The sequence below is a fragment of the Gouania willdenowi genome, chromosome 17 (genome assembly GCF_900634775.1).
Source record: "Gouania willdenowi chromosome 17, fGouWil2.1, whole genome shotgun sequence".
Classification (NCBI taxonomy): Eukaryota; Metazoa; Chordata; class Actinopteri; order Blenniiformes; family Gobiesocidae; genus Gouania; species Gouania willdenowi.
In genome coordinates this window covers 13,301,653-13,316,700 of record NC_041060.1, presented here as the reverse complement: position 1 = coordinate 13,316,700, position 15,048 = coordinate 13,301,653, and the positions used below count along the sequence as shown (strand labels likewise).

Here is a 15,048-nt window from a genome sequence, read left to right as displayed (position 1 = left end):
TTTTTGCATTAGCCGTCAGCTAGCTGTCTCCAGCTGAAATGTCAGTAATCGTCTCATCCTATCTTAAACAGAACAGGATCTCAACTCTTCTCCTTTAGTGTCAGACTATTCTGTGATGTAAGCTAAGATCCCTCTTTTCACTTCAACTTAAGAAAAAAAAAATAACGACAATTTTGAAGATCAAGCAAGTATTCATACCTCCAGGTATTAGAGGGTGAGCATCTATTTGCTGAGGTTGAGGCAAGATCTTTAATAAAGATTTCTTCTTTGCCTTGAAATATTGCCTGACCTGTTATACTTGTGCTCTTTTTTTCTCACTACCCGACACCTCTTTTTATCTTTCCAATTCCTCTCTCTCTCTTTATCTCTCTCTCTCTCTCTCTCTCTCTCTCTCTCTCTCTCTCTCTCTCTCTCTCTCTCTCACTTTTCCCTACTTGATGCCATCCTCACTCCTCTGTGCCTTTGCTTATTCTTGTCATGTCTCTCTCTCGCTCTCTCTCTCTCCTATCTTTCTATCTCTCTCTCCCTCTCTCTTTCTCTCCCTCTTTGCCTCTCTTTTCCCCTCATCCGTCTTTCTGCCTCTATACTTTGCCCACCACTTTTGTTCTGTAGTACATAGTGTTTGAGGCTGGACACGAACCTCTCCGTGGCCCCCAGTCAGAGGAAAGCGTTTATCAGGTACAAAGACAAGCAATGCCCCCGTTTTTCCACCCTCTCTCTCTCTCTCTCTCTCTCTCTCTCTTTCTTTCTAACTAATCCTGAATAACCTTCTAGAAATTCAGGCTTGTGTGGGCAGATAATGTCCAGCTTGTAACCTAGCATTCAGCTGACTTTGTCACATTTTGTGAGAGCTTTTGCAGTAAATGTGAGTATTCTCAAACGTAAATGCCACAGTTGTCAGAATCCTAATACTAAGGAAAGATTAATTGCATGTATTCTTTTTTCCCGGTTTACTATTTAACCATTAACAATGAAATTGAATTGCATGCTAAAACAAAAAGAAATAAGCTTGTTATTACAGATAGTAAAAAAATGAATGCTATTTTTTCTTGGATTTCAAAGCAGGATCAGGAATGATAATGTCATAGTATGAAATCAAATGAAACATATTTTAAATTTATAATTTTCTCAAAAACATGATTCCACTGGTCCACTGGTCCAAATATATATATATTTTTTAAACGATTGAATCTCATATTTGATTTGTTAGCAAATGTATTTTTTAGCAGGGTGCATTTTTTGACGTGAAGGTCATTGGTTTTCTCACGATGGCACTCTCACAGCATGTACACATCCAGTGTTCCTTTTAACAATCCAATGCTGACCTTTGATTTAAGAGCATTTGATGGACCAGGTTTGGGCTCCAGGGATGCATTGAAGAGTTTAATCCCACCCTCCGCCCTGCTGCTCTTTACTCCTTCTCCCCGTCCCCTTTCTTGCTTCTCTGCATCTTGCGTTTCTCTGAAGATGAAAGATGCAGAGAGAGAGAGAGACATTAATCAGTGTCCATGCCATTGGATCTCACGGTGAAACGAGATCAATGGGTGAGAGGAAAACATAACCAAGAGTAAACCAGCTGTGGGAGCATTTGGAAGAAAGGCAGCAACAGATTGATAGACATGTTGAAGGAAAGCAGAAGAATTAACAGAGACAGTTTTGCAGTCACAGTGCGTTTTCATAATACCTGTAGATCTGGTTCTCACCTTTATCAGGTAATGACTGCAGTCAATATTGATCTCAGAATACAACTGAAAAATTTGCATAATCCTGTTGCTTTGAAAGCCAAAATCACCTCCAAAAAAAGGAAAAATAGCCTGATTAAAATTAATTTAGTGAGAGTATTTAAATTTAATAGACCTGTGTTTAACTTCTTTTTTGTTTTTTTGTTTTTAATGAAATGCCCAACCAATAATAATAATAAAAAAAAAAAAACTAAAATAAGTTCTTGCTTTGTTTCTTCCATTTGAATCGACCTCCAATCCAACGCAGGTCCCAACCAGTCAGCAGAAGGAAGGGATCTATGATGTTCCAAAACGCCATTTCATGACTGTAGGTGTTTTCATTTATTATGATTTCTTTCTTTATTAAATCACTTGCAAACCTCTCCCGAAGACCTCTTTTGTAGGAAGCGCCTTAAGCCACCTCTCCAGTATCAAATCACGTGTTCCAACTAAAGGAAATTAAATATCTCCCAGTCATATGAAGTCTGCTAAACTGGGTTAAGAAGAGGCAATTGGTCAACCAACACAGGCTTTAAATCCATAACCCACACAAGGAATAAGAAAATGTGAGTTGTGAAGCTACAAACGAAGGGGTGGCTGCTCCGTCTTCCTCAAAGGATGAAGATGAGAGGTTTGTAGGTGAAGGGGGTGTTACATTTAGCTGCATGGAGTCTAGGTAAAGCTACACAATAACAAACCCTTACAAAATCTGTATCTTAATTCAAAACAGTTATTTTCTACTGTGAGTTGATTTTCATCACCATTTCCTTCAAAAGCACTCAACATTTATTTAAGTCTTTCCAGCCAAAAACAATTATTGTCCAACCTTTCCTAAGAAATGTTTCAAAGAGCTTCCCAACCCCTTGCTGTTGATGTGCTTGGTGCATATCCGAGATATATAAACCATCCCAGCTGTTTTTTTGTTTTTTTATCTCACCTGAGCAGCCCATGCTAGAATAAGAAGCGGCGCTTCCATATCTTTAAGTGTTACTGCTTGTCTGTTCATTCAGTTGGAGCTTTTTGAGAGCCTCGAGCTCCCCTGATGTGTGTCAGTGCCTCCAGGGAGAGACCCTGTGCACAATGTGTTTTTTTTCTTTTATCTCCAAATTTTGACTCATTTTTTGCCCTTTGAATGTTTTCAAAGTTACGCGCAAAACTGTATAATCCGTTATTTGCCGGGCTGATTTTTTTTTTTTTTTTTTTTGGTGGACATAAACAACCCTGTCTGCAGCAACACATTTTACGTTTGTTTCTGTGTTTAAATGTGTTATGTTCCTTTAGTGCATGATATACCCCCCGTCCCTGTGTCCTCTGTGTTGTTGTGCTTTTACAGTGCTGCTTCATTGTCTGCTTTTGCATGGCCCTGGAGACATTTCATGCAACTTACGTCATTTATATTTAGTCAGCGTTAGTGGAGTGCAGAGGGCAAGGTTAGGTGAATTAAGCAGCTTCTTCGTTCATTCAATCAAAGAAGAAGAAGAAGAAAATACATATCTTGTGTGTCACAAAATAACATTGGCATAATAAATAGCCCAATGCTCTCCTGAGGACCCTTTTGATTGGCAGACACTCTAATATGTAATAGTCTGTTTTATGGGACTGAATAGCCTTTTTACACACTCAATTAGGGCAAGCAAGGAGAAACTCATTGTAGATCCATTTTCTGATAATGAAATGTGGGAATAGTTGTTCTCAGCCCTACCCACCCATGCAACCATCATACCCCTCTTGGAAATGAATTCAGTCACTTTCTGATTATGTGCACATCATATTGTCTTGATGTATCACTAGACTTTCTCTTTCTTTCTCTCTCGTCTGGGTGTTTGCATCACAGAATATCAACCACTTTGATCTTTTCGGCGACATGTCCACTCCGCCATCGGTGAGTATAGGCACACAAAAGCAACATTTCTTCAGTATTATTCATAGGCGGAGTTTGATATTCTTGCCGGGGTGGGAGGGACGGGTGGAAGAAAAAATAGAATTAAATATATATTATAGACCGTCTCAAGATTTGCACCAACCACAATGTGTGCAACATATACAATAATGCAAAAATGATTGGTATCATAATTGATAATGTTGACTACAAAAATGTGCGTCGACGTGTCATAACCTCCTAACGACCACTGTACCAAATATGGGTCAAATTGCATGTTCTCACTCATTCACACTCTTAAGGGATTAAATGATTCTCAAATACAGCAGCACATCACAAGTATCATATACTGTTTGAAAGCTTAGAATCTTCCATTTTTAACCAAAAGAAAAAAACATTCTAAGACACAACCATCACAGCAAACACAGTCAATTATTTTGTCAAAAATGGAAAAAAAATGCCGACATAAACAAGCCAGCGCTCCTCACATTTAAAGCGATGCCAGGTCTCAAAATCTTTCCAAAACAATCAAAAATCCACTGAATTCCAGCATTTAGTCCAAGAAACAGTAAAAAAAGTAACGTCCTATTTACAAGAAGAAAGCAGCTCGGCCCGTATTTCTTCTTACTTTTTTTTTTTTTTAGCTCCGTTAGGCTGACCGTGTTTTTAAAAATTTTCATTTTATGTTTAATGTTGCACATTCATGATAAAATCAGGTCGGCGGCCGCTTTCTGCTTCAGTTTTGCTGCAGTACCATCCATGAACTGCTGGGCGCAGTGTCCCTTTACCATTTACATTGTGAAAAAGAGTTGCACAACTGAAAAAGTCACATGATTCGAGCGCCAAAAAAACAACAACAAATGAATTCATATATATTTTGTACAGTCACTGTGTTTTATAGCAGTTAAGATATTTGTATATTATGTAAATTATATTAAGAATTGTATTTTTTCAATTGAATTGGAGAAATCAATGCCCCCCCACAAACTCTGCCTATAGTTTTATTCCCTGAATCTGCTATTTCAGGACTCAGATTTTAAGATAGTGGACAAGGTGTCTGACATATTGTATGATGTAGATAAAAGAGAATGTGCCCGGTAGTGACTTTTAGTTGACTTTGAAAGTAATGACATATGTGCACATTTTAAATCCCAGATGCCTCCATCACCTGCCAACACTCTGGACCCGAGCCGGAGCAACCGCCAGCAGCAACACAATCCTGCTGAACTCTACGCCCCCTTCAGCCCCACCTCCGTCCCATCAGGTACCCGCCACACGTTTAGCAACAGGATCATCGGAACAAAACAAGATGAAAAAACAGTCGCTGTTGAGGGGTTTTCTTTGATGCTTTTAGTAAAAGCTATATGAGAGAGGATGCTGCATTAATGAGTCACACACAGAAACTAAAGTTTTAAAAGTCATTTTAGCCAAAGAGGAACTTTTCTAAGAGTCCAAGCTCTTTTCAGGGCCATTGTGGAACCACGGCTTTGCTATTCGACCTTCAGCGACCTTAGAGTAGACCTCTGTGAGTTCGTGGTAGCAATATATACATCATTATCAACATGAGATATGAATTAGCATTAGGAACTAATAGCCACTCTTACTAAGTTGCCACTCCAAATAGATTTATTTGCTTAAGCCAAGACTGCATCACATTATTACTTTATCACACTTCCTTATAATGACATCACTAAGTCTTATCCTTCTGAATCTTATGGAATACGTACCTTAAAGTGTGTGTAAACACTTTAAATTGTCTAAAAAGAAAAGAAAGTTGCACTGTTTTTGGATGGTTTTAGGTTCATTCTTAATTGGTAGTCATAGAGACTGTATGTGTTAGCCCAGCGGTTCCCAAAGACACCCCAAAGACCCGTTTTTCTTCTCAAATTAGGTTTCGATCATGTTTGTTTTACTGTGTGACAAATACAGAGTAGCCAGGATTAGGGACAAGTTGCGCTTGCTCAGATATTTTTTATATATTCAATACAAGCACATAACTGAAGATACATTCAGGAATTAGTTGTAAAGACTTACTTTTAAATCATTAAAGTCACTTGTATTGTCTGTTATGGAAATCTTAAAGCATACGCAATATGTATGATGAAATAAAGTCAAAATATCTTTTGTGGAATTTAATCCAGAGCTCTGACATGAACAACTACGGTACAGATGAAGTGGTCTCTCTTGTAGAAAAGAAGAAGTGGCATTCACACTTATTACTTATAGGATAAAAAGGAAAGCTGATCTGAAAAGCTACTATTGGCTAATCACATAACAGAAGGGAGGGAATAAGGTTTTCCCAGTTCTGGAAACTTGTAAGACGTTTGTTATGAGATTGTCTGACACTGAGAGAAAATCTCCTGTGAGAACAACACATAAAATGTGCTGCATATTAAGAATTTAGTTTATTGTTTAAATGTCCTCAGACTGAATGATTTTTTTTGTTTATTTTGCCTACCTTTTTTCCTAAAACACGTCCTGGTCTTTGTTTCTCCTCTCTCAGGTTACATGACCATGGGTCCAGTGCAGGCGGCTCAGTGGGCTCAGCAGCCGTTTCCTGCTCAGGGTCAGACTCTGGCTTTCCCAGTACAGGGGCCTCTTCAGGTGGCTCAGGTGCTTCCTGGTGGCCAGCCAGTCATCTGGAGCCAGGCCAACATTTTCCCTGCCACACAGCAGCAGTGGGCAGCTATGGCTGCCTACATGCCGGCCCAGACAGTTGGTGTAGGAGGGCACGCTATCCCAGCTGCCATGCTCCAAGGGTTGGTACCCATAACCACCATGTGCCCCGAAGCCTGTGATCTATCGGCCCCCTCCTCAGCCATAACCAGCCCACAGCACACAGCTGACCCCACACTGCTTCAGAGGCAGCTTAGCCTGGGGAAAGAAGGCCTTGACTGTGACGCAGGTAAAGGTTCTTCATCAGGAACTGTTGGAGTTCTATCAGGTCCAGTGTCAGCATCTGTGAGCAGGTCGGGTACTCCAGGCCTTATGAGTGTACCCGACACGCTAGTTTGCTGTCAGCTGATACCACCTCCAGCTGCTCTGCCCCAGGAGGAAGAAGGAAGTCCTAGTGACCTTGATCTCTCTAGGATGACCTTGAGCCAAGGTACATCTACATCACCATCTTCTGAATCTCGTAAGTGTTTTCCTCTTTCATGCTGACAAAACATTGTTCTTTTTTGTTCATATTTATGGTATATATACTGTATATATATGTGTGTGTGTGTGTTAGGTGTGGGACGATACATTGAGTTCATGATAATATACGTTAGACCGGTGGTTCTCAACCTTTTCAGCCTGCGACCCCCAAAATAAAGGGTCCAGAGACCAGGGACCCCCACTGTAGCTGAAGGTGGTTAAACACAGACATGAACATTGAAGAAGAGTCATGTGGATGAGACAGGTCCATCTATAAGGGGGGAAAAAGGGGAGAGCTTTTTGGAGCCCATCCATAAAGTCAGCAAAATGATGATCCATTGTTCTATGAATCTGTGATAACCACATTTATTTATTTATTTATTTATTTATTTATTTATTTATTTATTTATTTATTTATTTATTCATATTAATAATATCCACAAGTTGGTTAAAAGTTTCAAGTTAGAGTGGCCAAAAATGGACAGAAAAAGTGGTTAAAAGGGTTCAAAGTGTCAACAATTATTTTCAACTAGCAAATAATGGGCATGAGAAATTAAGAATGCAGTAAATTGGCAAAAATAAGCATGAAATATGGTGAAAGAGGTTAAAAGTGACAATATTGGGGCAACATATGTGACGTTACGTGGGGAAAGTGAAAATATGTGCAGAAAAGGCATTGAAATGTGATGGAGTAATATAGCAAAAATGCATTAAAAAGAGCAAAAATATGGCACAAAAAAGTGATGAAAACCTATTTAACTAATGAAAATATGACAAGTTTGGTGTAGTTGCAAAAAAGGGTAAAAATAACCAAGAATGGGTTCAAATTGTTGGAAAAAAAAATTCTTAATTTCTTGAAGGCATCTGGCTCGAGATCCCAAATGGGGTCCTGACCCCGAAGTGGAGAACCCCTGCGTTAGACGATGATGGACTTGCAATAACCATATACAATATATTTGGAAAGGAAAAAGACAACAAAAGAAATACACTAGGAAAAATAACTCTTGACTTGTGTTGCATCTGGTGGTGTGGATGGTGATGACAAAAAAAGGTGGTTTAGAAGAAAACTTCGGGACAACCGAATCGTAAATATTATGACATCTATTGTATAATCAGAGTCCAAAAACAGGGTGTCAAAACCTGCTGAGAGCAGCTGGCCAGATCTTATTTCTTATTATTTCTTGTTTCTTTATTTAAGTAGGGACAGTACATATTGATGAACATTAATAAAAAAAAAATTCCCAGCAAGCTTGTGCCTATATAGACAAGGGTAAGGTCATACAACAGGGGTCATATCTCTAACCTTAGCTCATCACCATATACGGAATCACCTTGCTCTAGAAATAGTTGAAGAAAAAGACAACCTCCAGTATCAATGAGTGAAATAGGGAGCTTGTTGTCTAAGCCTCCCAGGTTTAAATATATATCAATGGTGCATTTACTCAAAAATGAAGGAATCTAAGCTCTGCTGTGATGTATTAAAAACAGTTAACCTTTGTTCAAATGAGTATAAACCTTTTAATATCGAGATGTTAAATACTTTGATACACTTCACATACTTTGGGTATTACCGGTACTTTTTCAACTCCATGGGAATATAAAAAATAAAAACAAACTATAACGATATAACGTAAATAGCGTGGATTTTTTAAAATCTGAGCCACCCTCGCAATACCATATGTACCCTTGACAATACATCTTGTGACGTTTTAATATCGGCTACTTGGCCCCCGCTCTTTCTGCTGGCCTGGCAGCATCTGCGGGCCCGGGGCAGTTCCTGGGTTTGCAGTAGCGGTTTTTGCACATACACTGGTCTACGATGCACTGGCACGCCTTGGGATGTGGGATAAAACTCATACTGGGCTTAACTTTAGACACGTTAATCCCAAATACCTGCTTTAGGTACTACCACTCACTCCTTCCCCCTGTCCACAGCCACCACCATTATAGCTAAGCTTCACACTTGTCACCATACTGGGTTGATTACACAACATAATAAGCACAATGTTCTACAACTTCACATCTCACCCTCACTGTAAAACAATCTATTCTTCCCCACCCTTTCTATTTCCTACCTTGAGTCTCTCCTCCCTGCTCCCCTCCCCCTCCCCCTCCACTTAGGTGTAACACTGCTCTCCCTTTTTATATCCTCCCTATGATAAAAGATTTCTTACCCTTCCTTAGGGAGGGCTGGTGATGGTCACAATTAAGCAATAAAATGAATCAATTTATTTTATTGCAATAACAAAACATACATTGCTGTCTCAAAACGATTGCACTACTTGTAGTGTCGACCTATACATATGTGTGTGTGTATCTCTGTATATATACTGTATATATAAAACGAAAAACTTTTTGTTTGAGTGTAAACACATTTTCTAACCTTATGAGTTTTTTTTTTATTTTTACCAAATAGCATACACAATGCGGAATGTCAAGCATATTAAAAAACAAAAACGAGTCAGTGAATTAAAGTAAAGGTCATCTACTTTCAAAACCCCTGACTTTTTGAGTTGCCACCTAACGAAATGCAAAGACGAGATTATCATTAGACCAATCGCATTGTTTACAAAGTTCACATCCTTCTATAGGCGATCTCCTCTAAGTGCATGGGATGAACGTTTGTTTTGCAGCCTCCACTCCTGCCCCTCAGCAGAGCTCATCGTCAGACTGCCCTCCTTCCCACGCCAGCGACCTGCCAGCGGATCAGTCTCCCGTGGACCCTGAAGGCAACGTTAGCAACGCCATGGAGGACCAGTCGGTGGGCGTGTGCTTCTTATTTTTAGATATGATGGACACGATGTCACAAGTAGTTCCTGTTTCATATTAATCATTTGTACTCAGTTGTGTTACATGTGATTACCCCAGAGGTGAATGTCATACGACTATTAGCCAAACCGGATTACATTTACCCTTTTTAAGGAAAAATGTCAAGTCAATTAAAGACAAAAAGGTCACACATGATTTGAGTGTCTTGATTAGATCCTATGTAATAAGGCTAAATTATGTTTTAAGGTAATTATGGTTGTTGCTGGAAGGTTTTAAGCTAGTGCCGGTATAAATACATGGTTCAGCCATAACATTAGAACTAGGGTTGGGTGTCAGGTATTTTTTTCGATTATAATTAAAATTGCAATAATTATTTTTCCCCTGAAACTCAATTAAAATTAGGTTCTCAATTACTTAAGTTCAATTACAATTCATCACAATGACTGAGTCTGAAACAACCATCCTCTTGTGTTAGCGTTCTGTTAGCATCTCTTAGGATAACAGGTCAGTTTTGGCCCATGTCTTAAATCAGCCTTTTTTCTGCCAATATACCCCTAGATGTGTTTATTTTTTTAATTTTTAAATGGTAAAATAATCTTCAATCTGTTTTAATTAAATTGTAAATGGCAGTATTTATAGCATTGCAGTGTCAAGCATTTGAAATAACAATGATATTATTAATTGCTAGATAGTTATTAAAATATTGCAACCTTGTCACAAATCATGCTCTGTGAGGGCCAGTTATATTTTTGTTCTTCTTTTTCTAATTGGAACACTGATGACATCATCAGCGAAGCGTGTTCTGAGAGAACCTATGACATCATCAACAAGAAGTTCCACAGTGTGGTTGGTAAAATGAATGGGATTTATATATATATATATATATATATATATATATATTTTCTTTTGGTTGCCAGAACATCACCAAAATGTAATCACCTGTACCTTGTCCCATTTATCAATTTCACTTCAAATTTATCTCAAATCCGTTCATAATTTTTCAAGTTATCTTGCTAACAGACAGACAGACGGACAAATGGAGGGTAAAACGTAACCTTACATCTCTGCGTGCCGCTTTGCGCTTGGCGGAGGTAATTACCTGAGCTAAATTACAATTAAATTATGATTACATCAGCAACATATTTTTAAAATTACCATTACGATTATAATTGCGTCTTAATCATAATTAATTACCAATCACGCGATTACAATTATAATTTACCCCAACCCTTAGTAGAAGCCCCAGCGTAGTCTCTATAACTATGTCCTATATTCTCAATATTCAGCAATTGACAGTGTTGGTCTCATTATCAAAACTTCAATTAATTTCCTCAGTTTAAGCCGCAGAAAAACCTCAAGGGGGCGAGTATTCACTTCCCATGTTAACCAATAATAATTAAATCCTGTCAAAGTCACTCAAGTTCTCACACTTGCCAATTTTCCTGCTCCGAACACTTCAACTTTGATGAGTAAATGCTCACTTGGTGCCCGACTAATGGCAGATGTTCTGATAAAGTGACACTTTACTTTGCCTGTTGATGCTGAGTATGTTGTGCTAATTTGTGTTTGTTGGTAGAATGGTGTGACTGTGAAGTCAGAGTCCCCGTTGCCATGTGGATCCCCTGATCTACCCCAGGATCAGACGTGTCCACAGGAAGACAGCTAGACTGGGCTGTGAGTAGTCCTCGTTCTTTTTCCACGCTTGTCTGTCATCTATTCTTTGTTTTTTTATGATGTTTCCATAAAAAATAATCTACATACATTTATTTATTTGCAACTTTTATAGCCAGTATAGCTAGTATATTACATTTTTATTTACTCATGTATTTGCTTTTGACGTAAAAATAAATAAATAAATAAATAAATAAATAAAAACTACTGTCAATCAATGATTCTACTGTAGCATCCAAGGGAAGAACGAGGCACAATGTTGCCACCTGGTGGTGAATTTTATATTGTATCAAAAGCGACTAATTGATCTAGTGCAGAGATGGGCCACAACAATGTGATTCTCTAATCCAAGGGCCTCATTATCAACGTTCCTGTCAGTATTTAGAAAAATGACCAATCTGAGCATTAATACTAGCTTGAAAACACACATTTTGTGTGACTTGTAGATTTTTTTCATCAAAATGGCAATTTTTTATTGGCTTTTTGAGTGTTTTTCAAGTTATTATGTGTGTTTTTGTTTTGTTTTGTTTTTTCTGTTCTTGTAGGCATTGTGTGCACTTTTATGTCATTTTGTGTAATTTCGTTTGTATTTGAAGTCAATTTGTATATGCTCTTGGTTTTGTAGTCATTTTGTGTGTTTAAGTCACGTGTCAAACTCGAGGTCCGAGGGCCACATCAGGCCCTTTAGAGCATCCAATTCATAAAAATGACAGAGAAAACATTAATTGTTATCAAATTATCCAGTTGTAGATATCTGAAATTCATCACTATAATGGAATTCTACAATTTGTTTAGGGGCTTGTATTTTTACTTTGTTAATATCACATGAATGCATTTTTAATTTGCATTCTGGAAACAACTCTCAATATTTCCACCAATTGTGCAATTTCTCACAAACAATTCCACAAATTGACTATTAATAAAATATAAACAATTGGTAACAAAATCAAGATTTTTTTTTTAAATTGAACTGAGATTGAAAACTAGGTATGATGTTAAAATTGTTGTTTTTCCCCGTCCTAAAATCTGAGGCCCACTTTAAGTGTGTCTCTGTTGACGTTTGTGTTTCTTTTTGTACCTTTCTTGAACATTTTGTGCATCATTTTGCTGTCGTTTTCTGTGTTTTTGGAGTTTTGCGTATTTTGTTGTTCTTCATATCACTTCCAACTTTGTGAATTGCAATTTGGTTTTGGGGGACACACAAAATGACACCAGGGGCCGCCAGTTGCCTGTGTCTGAGCTAAGTGACTTATCATTGTTTTTCCTTCTAGGGGATGGAAACTGTCAAAACAAAGACAGAAACACATGAGTAAAAAACAAAGACGGAGGTGCACCTGCATCTTTTTTACGCTGAATAACAGACTTGTTCTGATTCCAAAAATCTCAAGGATATTTTGGGCAGTTTTTTTTTTAATAAGCTACGGCTATCCAAGAATCTGCTTTTCCTCCAGAGGCCACATCCTGTGCTGTGCAATGCTGGACTGTCTAACACCCAGCATGTGGACAAGACTTTTATCGTCCAATCAATCAGTCTTCGGACCAGGAAGTGACCTTTGATTTTTGAAGAAAAAAAATTAAAAAAAAAACACTCAAAGGAGAGCATCCTTTCCATACCCGATTAATCAGTTTACATGCGATGTATGAACAACAAACAACGCCATCACTCACGATGCAAAGAAGTTTTGATGAATCTTTGAAGAAGATATGGTATGAGGCTGAACCCCACCACCCATAAAGACCTCGCTCCACAGGTGGATTCGTCCAATAAAATCTCATGGCCACGCTCTGCGTGATCAGACATGATGTGGATTGAGCGGACTCATCTGTGTGAAGAAGAACTGCTTTCTGCAGGTTCTTTATCAGAAAATGTTTTTATCTCATTTTATAAGCTGTGCAAAGTAGACGCGGTGACGCTGAGTCACTACAGACAGTGTCATGACTTTCAGCGTCCAAATCCAAATTTGCCAAACATCTATTTTGTAAATAAGAATCTTCCCAGTCCCCCCCCCAAACCTGAGCCTCTGTGCCATAAGAGAGCTCTCTGCCTCTTGAATGCCAACTACTTGTGTTCTTTTTCTCATACGCCCCACCAGCACCTCCATCTTTAATGTTTGGATGTTTGTTTTACTTTTTGCAGTCATTTCTCTCTCTCTCTACTTTCATTTCTGAAAATGCCTCATGTTGGGTTGATGACAGGGGTGGACTGGTATCAAAATTAAGTCCTGGCATTTTCTGTCCAGACCAGCCCACTACATTATCAGCGACACCACGTAGAAGCTGTTATTAAGTAATGCTCAACATGTGGCTCTTGATGTCTTCATTTTCATTATTTTTCCCCCAGAAAACCTTAAAAGGGTGGCACTTTTTAAACCCTTTTTTACCCTTTTCCTTTGGTCATTTTGCAACTTCCTTTGTCCCATTTTTGGACACTTTATTCTGATTTTAGCTTCCTTTTGCAAATAAATATCCCTTTTTCCTATTCTTTGTCAATTTTTGCAAGTTCTTTTTGACCCTTTGATTAAAATTTTGTCTTTTCTTTCATTTTTTTTGGCCACTTTTTTTTTTTTTTTTATCCAAATAAGCTACCTTTTGCCCAAAAAATACCACTTCATTTTTTCCCTACATGTTGCCAGTTTTTGTTCCACATTTTTGCCCTTTTTCACAATTGTTTGCCACATTTTGCCCATCTAAGCTACTCTTTGTCATTACATGCTGCCTGGTTCCTCTTTATCTGTCCGTTCTTCTACCACTCTTGACTGCTTTTGGCCCATTTTCGTCACTTTTCACTCTTTTTTTGCCACTTTTTTGCCACTTTTGGATCATTTTTGGACACCTGTTGCCATGTCTGCTTCAACTAACTCGTCAAAAAAAACCCCCCAAAAAAACACGTAGTGGACCGGACCTGCCCACTTCAGGTCGAAGGCACACCGGGACGATGCCCGATATGCCAGATGGCCAGTCCACCCCTGGTTGATGACAAATTAACTGTGAATCTGTGTTACATTCAGATAAAAACTGCTGTATCTGTCTCATGCATTTCAACTTGATGATGAACTGAAAAGAAAGCAAACGTGTTGTGATTTTAGACGTCGCTGCATCTCTTCTCTTTATTTATGTCACGTTCATTCAGAGGTCACGTTGTTTACAGCTTCAACTGTGTCTCGATTTGGTTTGATGAGTAAGTGAGCAGCATCAGCTCTGTCTGATATGTCCTGATGCACAGGGACAGGAGAGTGTATTTTTATTGCCTTATCAGGTTTATTTGAATCGTGTGGTCCGTCATTGTCTTTTTTTATTTTCTTTTTTTTTTGTCATTGTAAACACAGTAAACAGGTCATTATGTTGTAAACGAAGCACTTAGGGATACTATAGGTCTGTTCCATCGAGGCGATATGGTCAGAAAAAAAAGGGCAACTTTATACTGTATGAAATGAATAATAAAGATATCACTATTAACTGCTAGGATCAAAGTAAGAAAAAGGTAACTATAGCCCTGCTCGTGTAAGAAAAATCAAAAAGTCCAAAATATTTTGTACATTTTATTTATGGATTAAAGAATCGTCCAGAAAAAAAAAGAGAAAAAAAAGGCTTTTGTACATCTATTACCTCTCCCATACACTGCACCCATGCCACTGTTCAATCACAAATAAAATAATATGTGATTCCCACGTTGTTGTTGCTTTTTTGTGTCAAAGAGACCAAAAAATATCAATCAGCTGAGAGGAAATTGTTTCTCCAGTTACTTGTCCAAAACTTGTAGTGGGAAGTGGGCTTGGTTTATATTGGGCTTTTATTGGCAGCTAAGTGCTCCCAAAGCATTCTACATAAACACACACATTCACGCACCAATGATGACAGAGCTGCCATGTA

The 15,048-nt window shown here is 38.3% G+C and overlaps 1 protein-coding gene across 2 annotated transcripts in view; it reads left to right on the top strand.

The window, feature by feature from the left end:
* dab1b (DAB adaptor protein 1b) overlaps positions 1-12,777 on the top strand; it is a 60,321-nt gene extending 47,544 nt beyond the window's left edge. Inside the window, exons 8-15 of one of the 2 annotated variants that reach the window (XM_028473584.1) lie at positions 613-678; positions 1,990-2,049; positions 3,556-3,603; positions 4,756-4,864; positions 6,104-6,736; positions 9,372-9,499; positions 11,084-11,181; positions 12,450-12,777. In XM_028473584.1, coding sequence (XP_028329385.1) covers positions 613-678; positions 1,990-2,049; positions 3,556-3,603; positions 4,756-4,864; positions 6,104-6,736; positions 9,372-9,499; positions 11,084-11,173 — 1,134 coding nt within the window. In that variant the 3' untranslated portion in view covers positions 11,174-11,181; positions 12,450-12,777. The remainder of the gene's footprint in view (positions 1-612; positions 679-1,989; positions 2,050-3,555; positions 3,604-4,755; positions 4,865-6,103; positions 6,737-9,371; positions 9,500-11,083; positions 11,182-12,449) is intronic. The other variant, XM_028473585.1, reaches the window with a different exon arrangement.
* The last annotated feature ends 2,271 nt before the right edge of the window (positions 12,778-15,048 follow it).